The following is a 13,405-nucleotide window of genomic DNA, read 5'->3' as shown; positions in this document are numbered from 1 at the left end:
TTTCATCCCTGGGGTGGAGGGTGGGTGGGGGCGCCCTACACCAGCCCGGGTGTGGGGCTGGGCCTGGGGTCACGTGAGTCGTCCCCGAGCAGGAGAGATGGGAGGTCCCCAGGGGGGAGCCTCAGGGTCTGTGTTGAGCCCCTTGTCTCTGGCGTGGCTGTGGCTGGCTCCTGGGTTCCGGGCGGGAGGTCTTCTCCGCGAGCAGCCCTGGCCCCCGCTGCAGCCTGGCTCTCCCACACCGTGTTCGGAGGGGCCCGAGGTGTCCATGGCTGGGAGCTCTTTAGGGGAGAAGGGGCGGCCGCAGAGCTGGCACCCCACCCCTTCCCCATGGCAGGTCGGGGACGGCTGGTCAAGCCCCCGGGGTGCTGGGCACTTGATTCCTGCAGGGCCCTGTCTGCGGGTGGGGAGCCTCCTGGGGTGATGGATGTTCTGTGAGTGGTGGCCGCAGGCCAATGGGCAGCAGGACCTCGCTGCCCCCTGCCCCCGCAAAGCCTAGGGGCGGCAGGGCGACCGCAGAGGGGCCCCTCTTCCGGGAGACACGCGGCGGGCCCAGGAGACTCTGGCCTCGTCTGCCCACCCTCCTCCCTGCCGGAGGGGAGAGGTGGAAGGTGTCCACTTAGGCGATCAGCCAATTTCACAGCTCACTGGTTTCCCATCTAAGCGCCGGCCCCGGGGGGCCTGGGGTGGGCTCCACCGCTCCTCTGCTGGGTGCTTGTCGGCCGGCCCCTCGCTCCTCGCCCTGCGGGGGCGCCTGTGGCCGCGGTCTGCCATCTGTGATTGGCTGGCACTATGTCCAGGAAGATGCGGAAGGTGCGTGTGGACAGAGGGTCGCGTGGCGAGGCTGCGGCGAGCACACCTCTGGGAGCCCGCGTCCTGGGCCGCGCCAGGCACAGTTCCGCTCGGCCAGGCGCATTCCAGGCTCAGCAGAAGAGAGCCCGCCTGCTACGTGGGAGGCGCAGGGTCGATCCCTGGATTAGGAAGACACCCTGGAGAGGGGAATGGCAACCTGCCCCAGTGTTCCTGCCCAGGAAATCCCTTGGACAGAGGAGCCTGGTGGGCTGCAGTCCACGGGGCCGCAAAGAGGAGGACACGACCAGGCGACCGAACGCCGCCGCCGCCCGGCTGACTCGGTGCAGCCCCGTCCACCTTGGTCCGGCCCTCGGAGGCGTGAGGACGCCGGGTCCTGGGGGCCCCTGGCCGCCTGGTCCCAGGGCGACGCCCGCTGCCAGCAGATGTGGGGGCGGGCGGGGCCCCCGCTTTCGGGCAGACGCAGGTGGTGTGCGTTTTGGGTAAACACAGTCACGCCGCCCTTAGCGGAAACCTCGGCCGATGATGCCTGTCACTTCCACTTACTTAGCAGTTCAGGGGAGAGGCCTTTCCTGAGAAGGGAACCGCACATCCCCAGAAAGCAGGCAGCTGGCGAGGCGGGGGTGGTTGCCGGGCGCACCCCGGCCACAGCGGGCCTTCTCGGCCCCTCCTCCCACTTTCCAGATTCTTCTACCAGGATGGCATGACAGGTCTTTCCCCCTAAATCTCGAGCTGAGCTGAGTTTCCAAGGCACACGGGCCTCTTGCCCACTTGTCCCAGACCCTGGTGCGGACGCTGGGGGGTGGGAACCCGTGTGTCCTGGCGGGGACGTCCGCTCCGGGCTCGCCGCCAGGTTTGTGGACGTTACAGAAGAGGCTGTCCGATTCCTTCTCCCCTTCCGCCCCCTTCCCTTGCGCAGGAGAGGGCTGAGGCTGGAGAGGGCTGTGCCTGTCCGCGGTCACCCTGTCGGGGGGCGGGCTGCCCTCAGCATCGGGGGCACTTCCTGCTGCAAAGGCTGTGAGCTTCGGGTAGGCTGTGTAGCTTGACTCGGGGTGCAGAGACGGAGGAGGCGGGGTGGCCCGATGACAGCCAGCTGCATGCAGGCCGCAGGAAAGTCCCCCCCGAGCGTGTCATCTCCCAGGGTCCTTTCGGGGACCCCTGCTGTAAAGACGGGGCAGGGACTCGGTCACACACAGGAGCCTGCTTGTTGGCTGTCCCTGGCTGACAACCCCCAGGGCAGGGGCACCTGGGCAATGATGGGCACATGGGTCCCCCACCTTGGGTGCGCTCAGGGCGTGGGCCGACCCGGTCTCCGAGGACGGGCTTTGGCCGGTGTGTCAGCCCCAGGGGGAGGTCGGGCATCCTGGCCCCTCTGCGGGCCTCAGGCTGGCCCCGGTGTGGACGGTGGGCCCTGTGCTGAGCGTGGCTGGGCTCTCTGCCCTTTGCCAGGGACTCTGCCGTGGGGGCACAGCGGTGGCTTTGCTGTCCATGTGGACGCGGGCCCTGCCGTCCCTCAGAGGGTCTGGGGCGGGGCATGTGAGCCGGTTTCACGTCTGCTCTTGGTGCTCCCTGGGTGGGGGGTCCGAGGGGCTAGGGCGGTCTTGGGGAGGGGTCAGCAGGCTCCGTGGACGGAAGGGAAGGTGCTTAGGGCGGAACTCACTGCCCCGTTCACAGGTCCCCCCACCCATCCTGCCTGGGTCAGGCCCACGCTGAGGAGGGGTCCCATGCCGGGGGTGGGTGGGGGGGCTTGTCTGGTGGGGGAGGCGCACACAAACGCCCAGCCTGATGAAGCTGGACCCTCTGCGTGAGCCTGAGGGGTGGCCTGGAGGTGGCAGGTCAGGGGTCAGGTGAGCGACCTCTAGGAGCCTGGCCTGAGTCTTCACGTCTGGGGTTTTGTCTGATCCATCTGGTGCCTGCTTCCGGCACCCCTTCCTCTCTGGCAGGACCAGTGGGCTGGCACGGGGTCACCGTCTCTCGGGCCGGGCCTCAGGGAGACTGAGGCTGCGAGGCGCCAGGCCCTGGGGGTAGGCGGCCGGGGAGGGTCCGTGGTCCTGGGGGGGTCTCTGGAGCCGGCACCGCCTGGGTGGTCCCCGGCACATAGCCGCATGCACGGGGCAGGTGCGGGCTCTCCTCTGCAGGGCCGGCCGCCCCCCGTGTGCAGGGGCTTGGCCGGGGCTCAGAAATTCCCCTTATCTCAGACCGTCGGGCTTCCTCAGCAGGCTGTTCCCGCCCCCGCCCCTGGCCTGGCCCATCTGGAACTTGTTACCCCTGGTGTCAGCAGCAAAGCGGCCCCTATGGTGGGCTCTCAGGACGGGGACGCGGACCCTCTTCCAGCCTGAGCCCCCTTGCGCAGCACAAGGCCTGTGGCCTGCCTGGGGTCAGCGCGGCAGGGCCTGCTGTGGGGGGGTGCCGTCGAGTGTTCCCCACGGGTGGGCTGGGCAGGGCTGGTCTTCCTGCTCCAGAATCAGCCCCTGGGAGGAGACGTGGTCTTGGGGTCGGGAGGGCAGGGGATCCCTGCGTGGACGTGGGGGTGGCTGAGGCTAGAGCGGAGGGTCGTTCACCCGGCCCCGGGACCAAGGGCTGCCCCCTGCGTTGGTGCCCTGGAGGGGTGGCTGGATGGCGGTCTCAGGCGTCTGGGGTGGGGGCTCAGAGCAGCCGCGTGTGGGTGGTTTGAGCCTCTGCCCAGCTGTGGGCCACCAGAGGGGCTGGGTGTGGTGGGCTTCCCCTGGTGGGCCTTCCTGGGGTGCCCTGGACTGTTGAGCTTGCCTGAGGGCGGCCTCCCAGGCCTCGGGTGCCCGCCTGCGTGGTGGGCCCGCGGGAGCCCACGTGCCGCCTCTGGGCCCCGCTCAGCCAGCCCTGCCGGTCTGCAGGAGCTGCTGATGGAGCTAATGGCGCTGCAGCTCCCGACACCAGCCGCGGGCCCACCCCGCCGGAGCGCCTCGGCGCCGAGCCTCCCCGCCGCCGGGCGTCTTCTGTCGGTCACCAGCCCGGCTCGCTCCCGCCGCTGAGGTGCCAGCGTGTGTGCTGGGCTCCAGGCCCCGGCCGCCCCAGCGAGCGCCGCTGCAGCGGGCGTGGGCCGGGATCTCTGCCGCCCTCTCGGAACTCTTCCTGCCGTCTGAGGGGCGGTGGGAGGGGCTTCTCTGGCCTGAGTCCCGGGTTCGCGGTTGCAGGAAGCGCAGGCTGGCAGCAGCCGCCGTCTCTCACCTGGTTCTCAGTCCTTCGGTCACGGAAGCTCCTTCTGCCTTGCATGACGTGGGGGTGGGAGAGGTCTGAAATCGAAACCCCCTCCCCCGGCGGTGTCTCCAGGAGCCCCGTCCCCGCGGCGGCTGCCTCCCCGTGGAGGAGGACCCGTCGGTGGTGGCCCTGCCCAGGCTGGGCTCTTGCTTCCCAGTGTCTGGTGCCCCCCCGGGCTCAGCAGACGGTTGGCGGGGGCTCGGCAGAGGCAGGAACAGGCTCCCTGGGGACGGGAGCACAGCTGTCACTCTGTCCCAGGGCTCGGACACGTTTGCCCGCAAGGTCCAGGGGCTCCCCCACCCCGAGGCCAGTCAGCCCCTGCCTGGGGGACCGCCCAGTGCTGGGGTACGCTAGGCGTGCTCCTCGCGGCATCAGGGCCTGGCAGCAGGGGGTGCGGAGGGCTGCGTGTTTCACTGAGTGAAACAGGGCTCCATCCTGTGGGTGGTGCACACGTGTGGGCGCCTGAGAAACCGTGGTGTCTGGGGCCCCGTCGCCCTGTCCCTGTGAGGTCCCCACTCCTGCTGCCGAGCACCCCCTGACCCCTCAGGGGCTGCAGAGGTTTCGGGGTTCCGGGCCTGGCTCCGAGGTCTAGCCGGGGGCAGCTGAGTGACCTCGGGAAGTCCCGCCCCCTCTCGTGCTGGGCGGGCCCCGTCTCCTGCAGCCTTGCGGTTCAGAGGTGGGAAGGGAGGCGGGGGCAAGGCGCGAGGCCTGTTTAACCTGGAGGCTTGCCCCTGCCTCTTATGACAGTTGTGTGTGCACGCAGGCCCATGCAGACAGCCATGTCTGCCCGTGCGGCGAGCGCGGTGTCCGCAGCGCTGTGTCCTGCCAAGGGTGGCGCGTCCCTCGTCCCTCTCGGTGTCTGGATCCTGCTGGTCTGAAGACCTAGCGGGGTGCTGGGTGGGGCTGCCGGGCACCTGGGGAGGGCATCCCGGTCATCTCGCCTGGGGACAGGGAGGGAATGTCTGCCGGGGCTTCCGAGGGCACGTGGGGTGATGCCCATCCTCTGCGGGCCCTGGGGGAGCCTCAGGCCTGAGTGAGCCCTGGGCGGCCCTGCGCTCCCCCGTAGGAGAGCCCTCTGGCTGGCATTCCCACTGCTCGGGGCACGGGGCCTCCTCTAGGCCTTGCTGGCCACTGCGTCCAGACCGGGCGTCCCCTGATTACTGTCCTCGTTTCTGTGTGGGTTCATGCTCCGTCCTCCCAGCGGGCGATCTGCCGTGTCCCCGGATCTAGAGCAGCACCCTGTGTTGAGAAGGTGCCTGGGCCCCTCCTGGTGAGGGGCACAGCGTTTGAAATTCTGTGTCTCTGTGGGTGCCCCTGGCCACATCGAGCCTTTCGGGATTTCAGAGCCATCATCCTTCCTGGCTGCCCCTGAGCTGGCTCTGAGAGCTGGCTGGGCGTCATGCTGGCTGCTGGTGGGGGCCCCTGGGTAGATGTGCTGGCCTGTGGAGCCCCCTGTGTGGTGAGTCTGCAGGGCGGGCAGAGCTGAGACCCTGGAGGGTGTGCTGTGCAGAGGGAGCCTGGTGGCTGCAGGGCCACGTGTGCTGAGAAGCGATGCTTCCAGCGGGCACTGCCAGGCTGGGTGAGGGTGCTGTCACTGTGGGGGGAGTGCTGCTGTGTCCCCTGCCGACTGGTCCTGGATGTGTCCCGAGAGCCCAGGGTGAGGCCGTGCCAGGCCTGCACCGTGGGCGGCAGTGCTGGGACCCTTGGTCCCCAGCGCTGGGGGGTGGGCAGGCTCCTGGGGCCTGCAGGGGTTGGGGCCCTGGGCATGTGGGCAGAGTGCCCGCTCAGCCCCAGGGGCACAGGGCACAGCGAGAGGGATTTTCCTCCGAGGCTGACCCCCCGCCCCAACGCACAGCCTCCCCTCCCGCCGGCCGGGCCTGGGGCCCACGGGGGGTCCCTGCCGCCCTGCTCCGTCGGGTCCGGCCTGGGTCCCTCGCCCTCCCTGGGGCTCGGTGTCCTCTGAGGTGGCCTCAGCAGGTCCCTTCTGGGCAGCAGGGGTGCCCTTGGGTGGCAGCTGCTGTCTTGGGCTTCTCTCGTTTTCCCTCGACGTTCAGCCAAGGGAAGTGGGCCGCACGCAGGCTCGGCCGGACCCTGTGCTGACTGTGAGGCCTGGGTGGGCTGGGCTGCGTCCTCCCGACTCGGCTCTGCGCCCCGGGACTGATGGGTGGCCCCAGCCGCGGGGCGGGCTCGCTCTCAAGGACATGCTCTCCCCAAGCACCGGGTTCGACGGGGTTGCGTGAAGCTCGGGGCGGAGCGGGCCTGCAGGGGCCTGTGGCGGCCCAGGGCCGGGGCGGTGGCCTCTGTACCTTCACGGTGGCCCAGCCGGTCCGTGCGCCCCGAGGACGAGCAGGCTGAGGCCTCCCGGGCGCCGCTGCATGTCGAAACCGGCCACTGGCGTGGCTGCGGTGTTGAAACAAGTGCTTCTGGGTTTCCCAACATCCTGCCGCCGTCACAGGCCCGGGTGTCAGGAGCCGGGTTCCAGGCCCTGCCGGGGCCCTTCTCTTGGGGTGCCTGGCCGCCGCGTTCTCGGGAGACCAGAAGAGACTGCCGCTCCCCCACCTCCACCCAGGGTAGGGCAGAGGGCGCGACTTCAGGGCCGGGTGACCTTTCTCTGACCTCTCGTCATCCTGGTGATCTGCCTGGTGTACGGAACTCAGGAGGCGTTGGAGTGGAGGGCAGGATTCGAACCCAGAACTCGAGTCTGCGCTGAGGCTGTGTGCTGGGCAGGAGGCGGGGGCGGGCATCTGCCCTCCTGGGAGGCACGTGCCTGTCTGGTGGCAGTGGGTGGTGGCCACGGGCCCAAGCCCCCATGTCCCCCGAGAGACTGCCCCGGGTGGGGCTGTGAGCCCTCTACTGTGCCCACCTCTGGGAGCGGCAGGAGTGGGGAACCTTAGGTTGGGCCAGGTGGCCCCCCTTTTTCTTCTGCTGACCTCAGGCTTGAGTCCGGGGCTGCCCTGTGTCGGACAGACAGCGACCACGAGGACCGCAGACTGATTGACCATCCCTGTGAGGCAGGCACTCGACCTCCGGGAGTCGCGGAGCCCTGCCTGTGACCTCCCCGGGCGGGCTTTCTTATGCTCACTGCTTATGGAGGAAGCTGGGGCCCAGAGAGGCCAAGTGACCTGCTGGGGGGCACACAGCAGTGGGCAGGGAGCTGGTGTCCAGACTGCCCAGTTTTTCTAGGATGCTGGTGGGTCCATCTAGGAGGAGGTGGTATGGTGGGAAAGTCCACCCCCAGCCCAGTGGCCCTGCCGTGTTGAGCTGTGCAGCCTCGGGCACACAGCCCAGACTCTCTGATCCCCTGAGGGGACCCTGCGGGCTCTGGGTGAAGGGGAAGAGGAGAGGGTCTCGGGCCTGCCTTCCCACAGACCTCAGCCCTGTCCCCCGCGGGGTGGGGCCTGGGGCTCTGGGAACCTGTGGTTAGGCCTCTCCCCGGCTGTGGTGCCGGCCTGTTGCCTGCCAGCAGGGGAGGGGCCCTGGAGACACGTCTCTTTTGGATGAGGAAGTGGACGCTCAAGAGAGGGTGAGGGGCCGAGCTAGGGCCACACAGCGAGGCGGGTGCTGAGCCAGGAGCCTGGGAGAAGGGTCATCGGGAGACCCATGCCTGAGACCTTTCCTGGTAAGGTGGGCATTTCAGAGGGGGTGGGGGGCACTCAGCGCTTTCTCTGGGGCTGGGAGTGACAGTGATGGAGGTGCAGGGACCCCCAAGAGGACTCCCGGTTACCCAGTGCCCGCTGTGTCCCAGAACTGTGGTTGACGCCTGCTCCATGCGCCAGCACGGCATCAGTGTGCCCAGACAGTCCTGTCCGGACAGGTCATTAGCCCATTTTGCAGATGAGAACATTGGAGGCCGGAGTGACCACGTGGTTTGCTGTGGTGCTCGGTCAGGAGGTGGGGTGGACTTGGCCCCTGGCTGCTCACCTCCTGGCACCGGGGGTCCGCTGCGTGACTCTGTAGCCCTCCCTGGGACTCTGGCTGGGCTGGCAGTCCTCACGGTGGACGTGCATGCAGGTCGGTCCCGTCCTCCCAGCTGTGTGTGGGGAGCCCAGGGCTTGGTGTGGGGTGGGAGGTGGGAGCCTCCTCTAAGTTACAGCTGGAGGGAGGCAGGTGGTGCCTCCCACAGGAAGCCCTCCTTGATGCCTGTGCCCAGACAGCGCCCTCCCTCTTGCCACGTCCCTGACCGGCTGGGCCCTCTGGGCTCCTGGAGAGGCCTCTGACTGTGGCCTGGCTGTCCCTGGCAGGGCCTGGCCTGGATTATCCACCTGTTCCCAGCACAGTGGAGGCTGTGGGGGGGTAGGCCACCCACTCGGAAGGCTCTGTGATACATACCCAGAGGGGGCCTTTCTGAGGATGAGGATGCTTAGATCCAGCGGGGTTGGGCCAGCCATGGGTTGTGCAGGCAGGCCTCAAGCCCAGGCCCGCAGGCTGCGTGCACGCTTGCGCTCACTTCGTCACCTCGGGGGTGGCCAGGGACGGGCCAGCCTCGTGGTCACGGCCTCCTGGCTGCTTTCTTACGTGATATCTCTTTGCAGAAGAGGAGATGAGGGTCAGAGAGACTGTTCGGCCTGCTCAGGTTTGCACAGCTTGTTAGCACCTTAGGGTCTCTTTGAGAGTCACTCCTTCTCTCTGAAACTCGGTCCTTCCTCGGCTGGCTCTGAAGGGCCGTGGTGAGTCCCGCAGCTCGTGTCAGCCCGTCCCTAGCTCCTTCACCCCCACTCTGCTTATCCATCTACTCTTTGTTTTGCCGGCTGTATACCAGGGTGCGGCCAGGCCCCAGGGCTGTCTGATGAGCCGGCTGTGGCTCCTGCCCTCGGACCTCCCAGACTTTGGCAGCCTCAGACATGTGGGCTGGGGCACCCTGTGGTGGGGTGAGTGCCCTATTGAGGGTATGTCGTAGCAGGCACCACTACCCTCATTGGGAGAAATCAGGAGGGCTTCCTGGAGGCGGTTTTTATTTAAACTGGATTGGAGCGAGCTGAGAGAGGTGTAGGCAGAGTTTCAGGCCCAGGGAACAGCGTGTCCTCGAGGCGAGAAAGCTGATGTGTTCCTGGAAATGACCTGGTTCCCACGCCTGGGGGTAGACCCAGATTGGGGTGGGCCAGGGCGCCCTGAGGGCTGGCAAGGAGCAGGGCGAGAGGTGGGTGCTGGGCGCCCGGGAGAGCATCCTTCTTCTGGATCACGGTGGCAGCTGGGGCTCACCTGGCTCAGTCCTGATCTGGGAGGTGGCAGGCTTCCTAAAGGGAGGCCGAGGGGTCCCCGGGCTCCCCAGGCGGCTCAGCGGTGAGGAATCTGTCCGCCAGTGCAGGGGCCCCAGGGGTCTTGGGTTCAGTCCCTGGGTCGGGAAAATCCCCTGAAGGGAATAGCAACCCCTTGCAGTGTTCTTGCCTGGGAAATCCCACAGAGAGAGGAGCCTGGCTACAGTCCACGGGGTCACGAAAGAGTCGGACACGGCCGAGCAACCGAGCCCCAGTGTGAAGGGTCCGTGGGTGGGCCTTGGCCCCTTCTGGAACCCTAGGGTTGGGGTGCTGAGGCGAGCTGACTCTAGGCTGCTGGGGGCCCTTCAGGCAGGCTCCGGCCCAGAGGAAAGCCTGGTTCATCTCGGGGTCAGCCCGGGGACCACCAGACAGGCTGGCGTTAGGGCTTGGGCCTGAGCGGGGCAGGTCAGCTGTCTCATCTTTTGGCGAGTGGGTGTGGGGCTGTGCAGGAGCCCCCTGCCTTCCCGGGCCCCTTCCAGCCCACGTGCAGGAGCCTTTGAAGGGCTCAGGGGCGGGCGGGGTTGTGAGAAAATGGAATCTGCCTGCGTTTGGCTTGGAGAGCGCTTTCGGTGGGAGAGTTTGTGCGTGTGGCTGATGAAGGAAACTGCTAAGATTCTGTAAAGCACCCCCCACCCCGTCCCCGCCCCCCCCCGAGGAGAGCAAGCTCTGGCTGCCCTGCAGCTCTGTTTCCAAAGCCGAGCAGGGAGAGTGGGAGCCGGCCACACAGTCCGGCTCGCCCAAGGTTAGCACGCCGGCCGCCTTTGCCCTGCCCCTGCAGACAGATAACGGCCTATCTCGGCGTTTATTACTTTCTAAGTAAAAACGGAATACAGATTTTCAACAGGCCTCTGGTGACGAGGGGGAGGAGGAGGAGGTCTTTGGGGGAGGCCGGCCCTCCCACGACCGGTGGAGGAGAGAGCAGTTTCTAGGAGATTCTGGACCCAGAACCCAGGGTTCGGCATCAGGCAAGGCACCCGGCCCCACCCCCCGCCCCAGCTGTGCTGACTGCCCTGAGGGCATTGCGGAGGGTCAGAGGGCATTTGGGGGCTTCTGGGCCCCCAACAAGGCGTGTGTCGGGGCAAAAGTGTGCACACGCCTTGACGTGTGTGTGCTGACGGCTGTCTCTGTATCTCCACCCCCTGTGGGATGGAGGATCCCACCTTCGCCCCTTGACCGTCCCCCTGCTGACTGGCTCCGCTTGCCTCCCTCACCTCTGTGCCGTGTGCCTGAGCGGCCTCGGACCCCCATTGCCCCTGCACTGACCAGAGGGTGGCCGTGGGAAGGTTGAGCTTGGTGTCCAAGCCTCGCTTCCTTCCCCTTCTGCAAGAAGACAGCAACGCCTGTAGGGTTTCTGAACGCGTGGGATGAGCCGCACGTCCCGGGCACGGGGCGCTCAGGAAACACCGGTTGTGCCCCTGCCTGGTTGGCGTGTGCGGGTGGGCCATGGGGGCCAGACAGCTTTCAAGGGGTCCCGGGCTCCCTGTGCTTGAGACCAGTGAGGGGTTTGGGCATTGAGCACCCAGGGGTCCTGGTGGGGGTGGGTGCGGCATGCTCCCACCCGCCTGAGGCTGGCTGCTGGGTGGACAGCTGTGTGGGTCTCTGAATTCAGGGCGGCCTGTGTGTGCTCACCTCGCGCCGCCTGTCCATCCCAGGAAGGCCCTCTGCTGCTGTTCCCAACCTGAACCGTGGGGTCCTTGTGGCGGCCCCGCGGCCCCTGGCCTAGGATGAGCCCTGTGAGCATCAGGGGCCCAGCCTGACTTGACCTGGTTGAGGACAGAAGCCCAGACCGGCTGCTTCTGAGCTGCTGGAGCAGGGAGTCCTGCCCCGTTCCCTGGGGCCCCAAGCAGGGTCAGCACTCAGCTCTCCGCTGGCCTGGGAGGTCAGCCACTGGGCCCCTGATGGGCTAACTGGCCGCCCTCCCTGTGTTCCCCAGAGTGGGGGTCACGGTCTGTCATGGAGACGCCCGGCCAGTGAGCAGGTGAGAATGGGGGTAGCCTGGCCCCTCCGCCTGCAGGGCCATCGGCGGAGGCCCAGAGCGGGGCTGGGTCTGGGCGAGCCCCTCCGTGGGGCAGGCAGGCCCCACTTGGAGCTTGCCCGGAGCTCCGGGGTCCGTGCGCTCTCAGTGAGACACACGCATTGCCCTTGTTCAGAGGCCCAGAGTGAGAGCTTACCGACTCATGCTGGATGTGGGGGTGTGAGGAGCACCCCGTCCTCCTGAAATTTAGTGTTCACCCGGAGTCTGAGTCCCTCTTTTCCCTGACCCTCCATGCGTGCGTGTCCTCAGGGTCATGGGCCCCGATTCCAGACCCACCCGTGTCCCAGCCCCTGGGATGGGGGCGGTGTGTTGGGGAGGCACCGTGTGGCTGGGCTGTCTCAGGGCTGCAGGGGCCCGGCCACCCAGGGCTTGAGGCCTGCGGCCCTCCCCCACACTTTCCTCGGCCTTCCTGCCGGCGACCCTCGCAGGGTGCTGAGCAGGCCTTACACCAACTGTGGGTTCGAAGCCGCTGGCAGGAAGTTGGCAGCTGCCATGCCTTCTGAGCGAGGCAGGAAGGGGCTGAGAGTGTGGGTGAGCAAGGCCCTGAGTTTGGGGGGTGGCGGGGTAAGGGCCCCCCGGGGCTGCTTCAGGGGCGCCTTCTGCATGGGGAGGGGCTGGGGTCGCAGGGGTCAGAGGCGGGGAGCCAGGCCACCCGGAGCTTGGCTGCGTGTTGGGGGGACAGTTCTAGCCCCGAGCAGTCTCTGTCCTGCCTCCTGAGGGGCTGCCCGCTCCTGCCTCCAGAAGGTGGCCGAGGGAGAGGGGCCACTCCCCGGGGCCGTGGCCTGGGGGTCCGTGGCTGAGGAGGGACCGTGGCCTCAGGGGGGGAGAATCAAGGCCTGGGGGGACTGTGGCCTGGGGGGACCGTGGCCTGGGGGGGACCGTGGCCTTGGGGAGGACTCTGGCCTGGGGGGGACCGTGGCCTGGGGGGAGAATCAAGGCCTGGGGGGACCGTGGCCTGGGGGGACCGTGGCCTTGGGGGGACCCTGTCCTGGGGAGGACCTTGGCCTGGGGGCACCTTGGCCTGAGGGGGACCGTGGCCTTGGGGGAGGACTGTGGCCTGGGGGGTGTGGTCATGGGTCCTGTGGCCTGGGGGCGACCCTGGCCTGGGGCGGACTGTGGCCTTGGGGGGACCCTGTCCTGGGGGGGACCTTGGCCTGGGGGGACCGTGGCCTGGGGGGGACCCTGGCCTGGGGGGGACTCTGGCCTGGGGGGACTGTGGCCTTGGGGGGACCCTGTCCTGGGGGGACCTTGGCCTGGGGGGACCGTGGCCTGGGGGGCACCGTGGCCTGGGGGGACTGTGGGCTGAGGGGACCTTGGCCTGGGGGGCACCATGGCCTGGGGGGACCTTGGCTTGGGGGGGACCGTTGCCTGGGGGGGGAGAATTAAGGCCTGGGGGGACTGTGGCCTGGGGGGACTGTGGCCTGGGGGGACCGTGGCCTGGGGGGGACTGTGGCCTGGGGGGACTGTGGCCTGAGGGTGACTGTGGCCTGGGGTGGAGAATCAAGGCCTGGGGGGACCGTGGCCTGGGTGCACCGTGGCCGGGTGGGGACTGTGCCCGGGGGGACACGCTGGGAGCTTTCTGGGGAGGGCAGGCGGGGCGGTGTGGCTCTCCCTGTCTTCCTCACGGGCTCAGCCGTGGTCCACGGGCCCGTGGGAGCTGGGCTGCACCCGGAGGTGGGGCACTCTTAACCCCTCGTGCACGCCCCGCTCCGCTCGGGGGGGAGGCCTGGAACCGGCTTTGCTGAGGGAGGCAGGTTCCGGCACAGCCAGGGCTCTGGACCCCAGCGGGACCGCAGCCTGACCGTGCATCAGCCCGCAGGCATCCGTGCGGGCCCAGCCACGCCGCCCTGGCGCCTTCTGGGGCGAGTGCAGGGTGAGAGCCAGGCCTCCCCTGCCGGTGACTGTGCTTTGTTCCCTCGAGTCAGGTTGCCCAGCGCCATCCTGTGCCCGGCAGTGGGGTCTGCCTGTGCTGTGGGTCGGGGCAGCCCTGCCTCGCGCCTTCCCTCTGGTGGGGCCTGTGCTGACATCGCCTGTCCAACAGTCGGTCAGCGAACGCGGGCAGTGCCGGCCACTG

At 68.1% G+C, this 13,405-nt stretch overlaps 1 protein-coding gene across 12 annotated transcripts in view; it reads left to right on the top strand.

Annotated features, from left to right (window-relative positions):
* The window catches only part of RXRA (retinoid X receptor alpha), a 91,999-nt gene that overhangs the window by 32,032 nt on the left and 46,562 nt on the right, over positions 1-13,405 (top strand). For 2 of the 12 annotated variants that reach the window (XM_060413721.1, XM_060413724.1), the window contains exon 1: positions 7,586-8,052. The exons of 7 other annotated variants lie outside the window; for them this stretch is intronic. In XM_060413721.1, coding sequence (XP_060269704.1) covers positions 7,728-8,052 — 325 coding nt within the window. In that variant the 5' untranslated portion in view covers positions 7,586-7,727. Of the gene's footprint in view, positions 1-1,106; positions 1,518-6,333; positions 6,612-7,585; positions 8,053-13,405 lie in introns of those variants that run through there. 3 more of the 12 variants (XM_042247971.2, XM_027966141.3, XM_027966140.3) reach the window with 3 other exon arrangements.

This window comes from Ovis aries, chromosome 3, assembly GCF_016772045.2.
Source record: "Ovis aries strain OAR_USU_Benz2616 breed Rambouillet chromosome 3, ARS-UI_Ramb_v3.0, whole genome shotgun sequence".
Taxonomy (NCBI): domain Eukaryota; kingdom Metazoa; phylum Chordata; class Mammalia; order Artiodactyla; family Bovidae; genus Ovis; species Ovis aries.
Note: the sequence above shows the minus strand (reverse complement) of the source record. Positions and strands in the feature narration are given on the sequence as shown.